Raw genomic sequence first — 11,423 nt, forward strand, 5'->3', positions numbered from 1 at the left:
TCTGTATGACAAGGAGGTTTCCTGCCCAGAGGAAGCACAGACAGACCCACCAGAAGTGACACAAGGACACTGGCAGTGCCTAAGCTGATCAGAAGAGTGGTGAGGTTGCTCAGTTAAGTTTATTATCCCTGTTTGCATCAGTTCCTTGTCGCACTGCCACATGCCAAAGAGGTTTTTTCCAAGTCAACTCCTGGACAGTCACTCATGTTTAACACATCAACCCTGCAGTTTGCTGACCTGACAGCACACGGAACAGGGAGCTCACTGCAAAGGATGGAAAAAAGTACATTGCATACCTACCTGGAAAAGTGGAACAGAATAGACCAGTTCAGACTGCCTCCTTCCAATATTTCTGGAGAAAGTTAATGATGAAGCAGTGACTGACCTAGAAAATAGTCATTAACACTAGCTACAATACCGAAGGTAGCAAATACGTCATTTCCAATAAAGGCAGTAATGGGGACTGTTGCTCATTGTGCCCTACTTCAGACACGAGACATCTTAGTTGAAACAATCATTAAAAATTGGGATTATAAAGAAATGCCACCTAGCTGACACAGATGTGACAGGCAGAAGAATTCAGCACAGCTTCTGAACAAAATGGACCATTAATCTGCTCTGGTTTTGCAATCATTAGTAGCCCAGTTACACTGAGCTAGTTAGTGCTGCAGCAGCCACATACAAATACACTACTTTGTTTTTTAAAGGCAAAGCAAAAGATCAGAACCATCAGCTGTAGCCCTGGCTCTGCTGAGCACGCTGGGAAACCTTAGGTACCACAAAACCCAGCCAGCTGACTTGCACAGGGGCAGAAAAGGGCACCTTTCAGGAGCAGAGGGCCCCCACAACTTACACAGCCCTGACAACATGAGTGCCACGTGCTGGGGTTCCAGTGGAGTTCATGACATTGTCTTATCACCAGTCAACAGTGTTAGCTCATTGCTCCTCACCTCTAATGAGATTAGGCTCCAGTTAGCTTAGGAAAATCCATTTGTTGGGATATCAGACTAAGGACTGCATTTGGATGGCTTAAATCACAAGTCTCCAGCTGTAGGAAGTTCCCTGCCTCAATTAACTCAAGTGATCTCAAGCAATCTTCGCACCCCCTCAGGTCCTCAGCACAATTAACTACACCTGAATCAGGCCTGCAGTTCCTTTTTCAAAGCTTAATTTCTTTCTGCTCCCTGAAGGATCAAGGCACCCTGCATTTGTTGTGTGAAGATTCTGAGCATTCACTTCCCTGATCACCTCCAAGCGAACCTCTACCCCTTTGCTTTAAGTTACACTTCTTGCGAGTCGCTGGCCAATTCTATCTGTTCAGGGTTAATATTAATCCTAGAAGCAGTTCCTCAGCTCAAAACAAGCTGCTCTGCTCTCTTGTAGTGCCTGGGTTTTATCTGATTAAGATTACAGCACGTGCACACTTATGGCAGAGAGCCTGTCTGCCACAGAGGCCCCACACCCAGCCAGCTGTGTACCCCACAACCAAGTAAGCTGTCATTTAGGATTGTTCAGTGTCCTAATGCTCGACACACAGCCCTTTCTGAAGGTGTTTGAGCTGCAGACACACCCAGCTTTACCCTGGCCCTGCTTTCAGGCCCAGTGTTCTCTGACAGAGTCCCAGCAGCTGTACCGTGAGACGTGCGCGAGATGAACGGTGCAACTCCGGCAAACCACGAACTGGAAAGACCCACGGTTTCAGAGGGGAATTTATTGTATGGGAGCATATCCAATATCTTTTTTTGTCAACCATTCATGAGAATAATAAAAAATAGAAGCTTTTTAAATGACAAAAAATATAGTTACATATAATACAGATTTTCATCTTGCATTGAAGCAGAGCAGTAATAAAACGCTCACTCGTGTTTTCACAGTTAGTTTGCGTTGCTTCTCTAGGTTAAAGCGCCAGCAACCCAAATCTTCCAGTCAGAACCCCTAGTTAGTAGTTTCACAGGATGGTCATGAGGGTGAACACTCTGCATTCTGATACCCTTTACAAGTAGAGCAGGCACACTCCATCCATGGCAGAACTACTAAAATTTTCAGAGGTACCAGCTATGCTTGAGGCATGCTTGCTGCAACTGCAAGACTTTTGTATCAGAACATGTTTTTAGGCCCCAGTCAGAAACTAGAACACTCAAGAATGTGCTTAAATCTCCTTTGGTTCAAAGGGCTCTCAGTTGATCCTTTGTGACCACCTTGTTCTGCCCTCACAAGCACCATGAAGCACTAACTAGTGCTTGATCACACGTGTAAAGTGCTTGCAGGACCACAGAGGATTTAACATTCTTCAGCACTCCATTTACTTGAGACCTAAAGGCATTCACTGCATGCATACATTTATGTATATACTACACACACATACCCCCAACCTCCCCCCAGTATTATTGCAATAATTCTTTGCTGGTATAACAGCTTATATATACCAAGTTTCACTTATTTAGTTTTCTATAAACATAGAAAAAAACACCTGAAGAGAGCTAGAACAGCTTTCAATCAGTCACTATATTGGCATTGAAAGCTTTATTTTGAAAACTTTAAGCAGCAATACTGAATAAATAGACAGAATTATTGTTTTGTCATCTCCATACAACCGATGGCCTTCATCCAAAACATTAAAATACTGTAGCAAATAGAATAAACATGCACGTTTCAATGTTCTAAAAAAAAAAAAAAGAAAAAAAGAGGTGTAATATAAAAGTAACACTTTGACACTTATTTTAATACAGTACAGACCATTAGAGACTATTTTCTGAAAAAAATATCTGAATACAGTTTTGTTATTTACATGGATCATTAAGGCCCAATTCACTCAAGTTAATGCACATCAGGAATTTATATGCTTCAAGGTAACTCGCTAAAAATTACAGGATCAATTCTTTTTTTTGGATCATACTCATATGATCCCAGTTCACTAAAATAATGCAATACTCTTCACGCTAAAAACAAGGCAATTGCTGCCCCAAGAGGAGATTTTTATTTCACTAAAGGATCTTTTCCCTCTTACCTCACACATTTGCATATTGCTAATGCTAGTAGGGGTAGTTCTTTTCTTCAAGAACTTCCTCCCAACTTGCAAGGGTTCAAGAAAAGCAAGTAATCTCAAAGCTAACATACCATTTCCAGAAGCAATTCAGGCACTTGGGAACCTAAGTCCCACTAAAAGATCCTGGGAGGCGTGTTCCTAGCTGACTTTTCAGAGTGGGACTTGGGTTTCTCCTTGCTCGGGCATTCGGATTGTTCACCTTAGCCTTAACCTACTGGCTTTTCAAATGGTCACCCCCCCCTTTTCCCCTAACAACATAGCATCTCCAGCAAAAATAACCTGTATCCTCATGGATGAGAGAGATAACACAGTTAATTTCCACTAGTAATAAATTACAGGAGTTCTCCATATAAATTCCCCGTGCACTGGAAAATAGTGCTTTGTGTGTTCAACTATTTAACGCAAGCAAAAAACCCCATTTTTATCATGCTGCCCAGTAAATAATATGGCACTTGTTAAAATCAGTATGTGTAGCTTCCTTTCTGCTAATGCCCTGTTAAGTAGGTTTGGAACATTTCTGAAAATGAATTTTTTCTACAGTTGTAAAGAAAGAGTGAGGTTCTGCAGTTGATCAGAAGCAAAATTCTAAACGCCATAGTGTGAGGAATTTTTCTAACTGTTACACACTGCTCAATTCACATTTAATGCAAGGGCATGCCATTTCTTTTTGGTTTATTTACAGAGAGGGTGAAAATGCTACAGAACTTCAGCCTGGGTGAAATTCAAGAAGCAAGAGGAGTATGGTGGGGGCAGGGGAATTTGTCAAGTGTCTCACAAATGGCAGGTCTGGATACCAAAGCCTCTCCTTGGCCACAAGAGTGGCTGAAGCTGTGAACATTTTTCAGATCACCTTGACATGTGCCAAAGCCCTGACAGGGAGGGTCCACTCAGGGATGGTGCAGTGGCCACTCCTGAGCCAGCTCCAGGCCGGCCCCTCTGTCAAACAGCTGCTGCAGTCAGCAGGTGCTACTCTTTTAACTTATATGGCAAATTTCTCCTTTGATTCTATTACAAAGCCGTAGATAAAGCCCTCCAAAGCTGCTCTTACCCTTCCTTTTAATCCTTTTCTTCCTCCCTCCATCCTAAAGAATAACTTGGCAGAGAAAGAGAGCAGTTGTTATGATGCAAGAGCCCAATTCAGCTCCAACTGACATCTGTGGGAGATGGACCGGTCACAAAGTATGACAGAAACATTAGCTGGGGTAAGTATGCTGATCTGCCTTAAAAATACTTCATCTCAGGACAAGACTGTTTCCCCCCACCCCCATGCAGCATAATTTGGGCCAGACTTTGCAAGGTGCTGAGTGCCTCAGTTCTCTAACATCAAGAGGTGCTGAAGACGCAAGATATCCACTGGAGAGGGCCATTTCACTTCTGTAAGTTGAACCCAGAATGTAAGGCATATATGCTCAAGTACCTCGGACAGATATTGTCCCCAAACTATGTATATTTTACACTTTTTTTTAATATATAGATATATATATATATATACACACATTCTTTCTTTTTTGTTTAATACAAAGTTACGGGCACAGTAAACATGAGCACAGAATTGTGATAAACTAACAATAAAATCTGTGAGCACTGCAAAGATTCCTCAGGTAGGAACATATAATTTTCCAGTTTGCTCACAAGGGAAGATGGAAGATTAAAAAAAAAAAAAAGACCTGATGATAAGTTAAACAGTAAAAATTCAGAGTCCATTTGGAAAGGTCCTTTATATATTCACAGCCTTATCTGTTGCTGTTAGTCTAAATACAGCAGCATTTTTAGAATATATGATGCCATTAATAAGTGGAAAGGGAAAAAGATGCAATAAACACTCAAGAATCCTTCATCTTCTACTATATCTTTTAAAACTTCCATTGTCAGGAAGCTCCTTTTTTTAAAAAGGAGACTTAAATTAACATTTATCTGCACATCAGTAAATCAACACAAGAGGATGCTAGGAATTAAGTATTTTTCTGTGGCAAAAAGCTTGGAGTTTCCTACTAGTGGTAAAATCCTGACCCTACTAAAGCCATCAGGAGCTCTGTCCTTTTGCCACTGACTAAGCCCGTCTTCAGTACTGAGTGAGAGCATGATGTCCCCCTCTCGTGCCAAGGGGATCTCCAAGGTGGGGATGGTGCTATGAGCTGCTGTTAGAACAGAAAATCCAAACACAACTAGGGAAGGCCCATCCCTTCTCTAACTCATCCATGAGGGCAACCTCCAATGTTTAGTGTCCCACTGATGGCAGTCACTTTCTCCACAAACCTGGTGTCCCCTTTAGCAATCTAACATCAAGGTCTATAACCAACAAATTACCTGGTATTGTCTGAATTTTCTGCTGGGAAACCACTCTGTTTAATCCTTGCTCAGCTTTGATTGCGTTAGAGCAACACCAAGATACAAAAGTGTTCTCTTTTCACGTGTTTTGCAAAAAATGACGACCAAATGTGTGAATTTCCTGCTTGTGAGCTTTACATTCTGCAAGTGACTGAGCAGCAACATGTCTTTCAGAGGGGCTAAACTCGAATGAAATCCTGGTCCCCCTCACTTCAGAGAAAGCTTTGCTATTGACTTCAAGGGACTCTGCCAGGTTTCTTCCCTCCACAAAACTTGAGTGAATTCTGGAAGGCTGGAAGAGGATGCCCATTTGTTTTGTGTCTTTCTTCTCCTCCAACGCAAGATTTACCTCAAAACAAGAACACTGTAATGGCTAGTGGAAAAAAATAAAGTACAAAATCACACACAGTGAAAAGCCTCCGACTCTCTTTTGGTAAGATATATGAAGACAACTTCTTACATTGTTCTTTTCTCAAAAGGCATATACAATGTGGCAAAATATTTCAAATATACATTCTATATAATAAAATATCATCTAACTAGTGCATCCTCAGTTATATGCTGGAAATATTTTTACCAAGCCAAGGTTTAAAATCCATAAATCTTTTGAACACTAGGTGCTTCATTCAAAGGCAGATTCAACAGCAAGTAAAACCCACAAGCTCACTTTTCAAGCCTTAAAAGGTAGCAATGGATGGAACATGACATATTATGACCCACAACAGAAATGAACAAAGTTAGTGGTGAGAAACCACTGTAATGGTTCAGCACCCCACAGAACTCTGCATTGCAGGTTGCTGTACTTGATCAAATTGGGGGTGTTTGCACACACAAATTAAAGTCACCTTGTCAGACTGACGCACAGCCATACGTGATTATTCACAAGTTAAAAATAAAAATATAAAAGGTCAACATTCACGGGTCCATTGATTAAAGGGAATAAATTAAACCTCAGGGAAGTTGCATACATGGTTTCCTTCACCCTCAGTCTTCCATTTATGCCTATACAAGCGACAATACTTTCCCAAACACTTCTGAAGTGGCAAAAACAACGAAGGTTTCTGCACTCTAGCTGTGTTGACAGCAAGGTCATCCTTGCCAGTTAGGAATCGAGACAGCTCATGTCTCTTTAGCATCAGTGCACAGGGTATGGCTCCGAGTGGTGTGTTGGAGGAAGAAGAAAAAAAAAAACAAAAACACGGTGGCGTAACAAAAAACCCAAAACAAAACAAGAAAAAACTTCTTCCATTCATCATTGGCAGAATAAAATAAAGTGTATCTTGTCCAGGGTACCTTGCTAGGTCCTCTCCAGAAGAGGTATGTACTGTCATACATAAATGCCCTCCGGGTTAAAACCAGACGACAGGGGATTCTGTAGGATCCGAAGGTTGCTGGGGAGTTGCCTTGAGGAGCCAGGGCGCTTCAGTGACCCAGACTGAAATGTTGCCTCTGAACAGGAAAAAAGGCAGTTAGAAAAGTCATCATGGGGGGACATCCATAAAACACCTCCCCTCTTCCTGCTTAGTGTGATAAGAAAAAAACCCTAACACTATGCATAATAAACAGTCGAAATGCCTGGGTAGGAAGGGATGAGACATAAGGTGTATATAAGAGTATAATACTTCCTACTCATTTCAAACCAGGAATATCTACCAGAAATAGCCATCCATAACAATTACTCTCTTGTGAAAAACATGCACCTATTCATATGGTAATGCGCAGGAAGGGATTGTACCTGTACATAACTCAAAGCTTCAGCTTCCTGCCCACTCAAAAGAGACAGTTCACACAAGTTCACACTGGCTTTTAAGGCCTGGTTGTCTTTTGTTCCTTCCCCCCAGCTCCCCCCCTTATGCTCCCAGTGCCTTTTGGTTGGAAAGTCTTCCAAAAGGAGAACAGAACCAGCTAAGGAGAATGACGAGGCAAACAGCCCCCTTGAAAGCAGAGTATTGTCAAAGCACACAGCTGTGCTTGTGCCACAGCTCTGACACACATCCTGTGTTTCTGTCCAGGAAAATGTGAATCCAGCTGTGGGCACGTGCAGGTTGCCCTGATCTCACTGGGTGCAGAGTCAATTTGCACATGCCGTAACAGCCATCTGTGCAGGGCTTCTGGATGGCTGGCAGCCCAGCTGGATTAGCTCCTATTCCCGTAGGGCTGCTGTCTGGGATTTCTGGAGATCCAGACACATTCCTTTTCCTACTCTGACAACACCAGAAGGGGAAGAACCCAGATGAGCAGCGATGTGAGAAGTGCAATGATGTTGTGTGCCAGCTTTACGTGCCCACAGCCGCTTTTGAAAGCCACCGGCTTAACGGGCTGCTGATGGGACAAACACATGCCCAAGCACAGTGGGGGAGAAGTTATCCACACACTGCTCTTTATTTATAGCCTGCTGAATCCTTGGAACGAAAAGGAACATCCGACAACGTGCCTTGTTAGTGTTTTGCTCAGGCCTTCGCTAACAGAGCGCTCCCTTCATGGACCAGTGCTGGCATTAAGCAGCAGGTAAAGGCAGTGCCAACCCCTTCTCCCTCCCAGCCAAGGCATTCCCAGGGCTGCACCTCTCTCCAGCTCCACATGTGGGGCCTCCACCTCCACGGGGTCTGCCGGCAGCACCGTCACCTTCGTTCCTGTCTGCTGGATGAACTGCTGCAGGTTCACCTGTCGCAGCTCCTTTGTCAGCTGCTCCAGTTCTTGTTCCCTGTCCTGCCGGGAAAGAGAAAACATCTGCTGAGCATATAAAGCAGCATTTCAAGGCTCCACTTACAACTGGGCAACTCCTTTTGATGAGAACACCTCCAATTTTTGAATTCAAATGCAAACTGAAGAATTTAAAGGTTTTTTAATCTCATCATTTAAAAAGTGAGTCAACAGTCACTATGACTTACTAGAATCATAGAATCAATTAGGTTGGAAAAGACCTCTGAGATCATTGAGTCCAACCCTAAGTACAGGTGACTATTGGTTTTTTTTATATATTATATTTTTATATTGCTCCTGGGATGACTAGCAGATGTTTCTCATATCACCTGAGAAAAATTTTGGTGCATCAGATGTAAGCAAATAAAGGTAACACTGTGCCCTCTGAAACAATAATCAACTGAGCAGCAGTCTGGCACCAAATCTTAGTTCTGCCTGAAGTGTCCAGCACGGCTTGGACAGCTCTGATCCTAAATGCAGTGTAATTGCTTTCTCTTCTTGTTTTTTGCATTTTCTACTTAAATTTTTATGGACAGAACTTTCTCTCTCTGCAAGTGTTTTGTGCAACGAGGCCAAAGCCTGGCTGGTTCACCAGCCCTTCAAGGTACAGAAGATAATTTAGGATTTTCCTCAAGGCTTTGTACTTCTGGCATGATATGCAAAACTTACAGCTCTGAGAGGTTACGACAGTCTTAGACTTATTTATTCCCCTCCACACACAGGTTGAGCTTCATTAGCAGAGAGCTGCAACTGGTACTCTTTCCACAGCCAGGATGGAATTCCTGTTGTCTGGCCACAGAGGGAATAGGCTACTCTGATGCCAGGCAGCACATCCATGGGCATTCCAATGCAGCAGGTACTGCTACACCTTCACTTTGGCAAGAGACAGAGGGTGGGCTGACCTTCTTTTCCCTAATTATCTTGTGTCAGTGGAATCGGATGTGAACTCACACGAGGACTGTGGACGAACAGTTTTGTGGATCTGTCCTAGGAACAGATCATTCATTTGCTACGAGCTTTTGGAGAAACTGGATGGAGAAACAGAAACTAGATTTTAAGACTACTCTACAGAAAAATTCTTCTCTTAATTTCAGGCCCATTAAACCCTACAACTGGAACACAGAAAATTCTCAACTGTCTTTACTTACTTACTACAGTGTTAATTCTGCAGCTCCGTGTTTTATGAGATGGTAACAAAGTTGTCACTGAAGGAAACTCAGGGGGTTTTATTTTTTTTAAATTACTGAAATAGGCAGGTTAGCAGAACTAACATCATAAATAACTTGTTCTTGACATTTCTCAGCTTTCGCAGAAAGTAAGCTTAAAATGTCATGTATGTTTTAAGGTCTTAAATTTAGTATCTAATCGTGAAACTTTATTGGGATCTTTTACCTGAAAAAGAGTGATATTTTTTTTTGTTTGCTTTGGGGGGGTTTGGAGGTTTTTTGCACTTAAAATCTTTTTCTATAAATTGGGAGACCAGAGTGCTGCATCTGACCCTCAACTGATCATAACCTCAGATGGTTGGAAAATTACATTATTCAGGTGGCTACAGGAAAGGGATGAAAGAGTTAGTCCAAATTACTAGAAAATTCTCACTAAAAAATGCCACCTTCCTGCTCTTATATCACAGAAAATCTAGTGAATCAAAATTTTCTTTCCTTCCTTACTGAAAACTCTATAAAAACACCGTTGCTCAACTTTCCTGTTTCAAATCAGCAGTTCTGTGAATATTAATCACTAAATTTCAGCTTGCAAGAAAATATTTCTCTATTTTCTCCCCCCTAAACTCCACAATACAGAGCTCAGTTTACTTTCTCCTGGACTTTAGATTTGTGCATCTTTAGCTTTAGAACAAGCTTGGAAGATCTGAATTTAACCAGCAAGTCAGCCAGGAAAAGGGGGATGCTGTTCTTTAAAACAAAAGCCCTGTAACGTAACAGCTACTTTAGCTCTACATCCATCTATCCAGGTGCTGCTTTTGGACTGTTCTTTTTAATTCATCTCTTTTGGTGGCAGACAAACCTAGCAAGGATCATAAGCTTAGCCTCAGGAAAGGCTATAATGGTGTAAATTACTGTTTTTCATCTCAGATGGTTTCAATGAGCAAATTACACACAGGTGAAATGAAAACTGTCTGCCCTTAAAAAAAAAAAAAATCTGAAATGCAATCTGAAAATGAAACACTTTCCTCCTTTTACCCCAAATCACAGTGGAAACTTTCTCGTGTTTTGTTTTTTTTTCATGGGCTCTAAATCTGCCTGAGAGAAATTTGCCACGGTCATGTCTTTGACTTTTCTTTAGCTATGGATAAGCACACAGTCTTACCTGTAACTTCTTGGTCGCTTGGCCCAAAGACCTTTCTACAGCTTTAATGCCATTTTCCAACCTCAGACTCTGCTGGCCCTGAATATCAATTTCACCCTTCACCTTCTCGATCTTTTCCTTCACCTCTTCTTCGTTCACTTGGGACTCTTGAACTTCCCGCTGCAGCTTCTCTGCTTCAAGGCCACTCTCCATGTTGTGGATCTGAGACACGTAGTCCTTGAGCTTGTTCTCGCACTCCAGGATCCTCTGCCTCATCTCCTGCAGCTGCTCCTTCAGCTGCTTCTCGTTCTCCTGCTCGATCTGCAGCTCGTTTTCCCAGAACTCTTCCTCCTCGATCTCCACTTCGTTCCGTTTGATCTTCTGCTCCAGCTTGAGGATTTCTTCTTCCAGGCTGGCGTTGTACTTCTGCTCCCAGTAGCGGATCTCAGCTTCGTTGGACTCCAGCTGCTTCTCGATGCACTGCAGCTTCTCCGTCTGGAGGTGGATCAGCTTCTTCAACTCGTCCGCCGTCGTTTTACAGTTGTTGAGCACCTTTTGCTTGAACTCAGACTCCTTGCTCTTCCCGAAGATGTCCATTAACCCCTTGGCGCCGCCGGTGAAGGTGAGGGATTTCCTCTTGGGCTCCCTCCTCTTCATGGACTTGTCCCCGGGCGGCCTCAGCTTGGCCAGGGGCGGCAAGCTCTGCCGGTACAGCGTCCTCTCGGGGATGCGCGCCACGCTGTCCGACGTGGGCCGCTCGCTCAGGGAGGGCCCGGTGCGCCGCAGGATCAGCTGCACGTCGCTGGCGTACTGTCCCCACTTGTTGAGGGACACGATGGGGTTCTCGTGCGGCGCCAGGTGCCGCTCCGTGTCCCGCCACTTCTCGATCAGCGTGTACCGCCCGGTGCGCCCTGCGGGGAGAGCGCAGCGTCAGCGCGGCCGCGGGAGGGCGCTGCGGGGACACCGCGGCACGGGACCGGCCGTGTCCCGCACCCCGCACAGCCCCGGGGGTGTCTGTCCATCCCTCATCCCCCCGCAC

The 11,423-nt window shown here is 43.5% G+C and overlaps 1 protein-coding gene across 3 annotated transcripts in view; it reads right to left on the reverse strand.

Annotated features, from left to right (window-relative positions):
• Window positions 1-2,484: 2,484 nt before the first annotated feature.
• RASSF8 (Ras association domain family member 8) overlaps window positions 2,485-11,423 on the reverse strand; it is an 81,803-nt gene continuing 72,864 nt past the window's right edge. For 2 of the 3 annotated variants that reach the window (XM_027693533.1, XM_027693534.1), the window contains 3 exons: window positions 10,406-11,295; window positions 7,939-8,083; window positions 2,485-6,823 (listed from right to left, as the gene is read on the reverse strand). In XM_027693533.1, the coding sequence (XP_027549334.1) occupies window positions 6,702-6,823; window positions 7,939-8,083; window positions 10,406-11,295 (1,157 nt within the window). In that variant the 3' untranslated portion in view covers window positions 2,485-6,701. The remainder of the gene's footprint in view (window positions 6,824-7,938; window positions 8,084-10,405; window positions 11,296-11,423) is intronic. The other variant, XM_027693535.1, reaches the window with a different exon arrangement.

The sequence above is a fragment of the Neopelma chrysocephalum genome, unplaced genomic scaffold (genome assembly GCF_003984885.1).
Source record: "Neopelma chrysocephalum unplaced genomic scaffold, ASM398488v2 Primary Assembly neopelma1_92, whole genome shotgun sequence".
Classification (NCBI taxonomy): domain Eukaryota; kingdom Metazoa; phylum Chordata; class Aves; order Passeriformes; family Pipridae; genus Neopelma; species Neopelma chrysocephalum.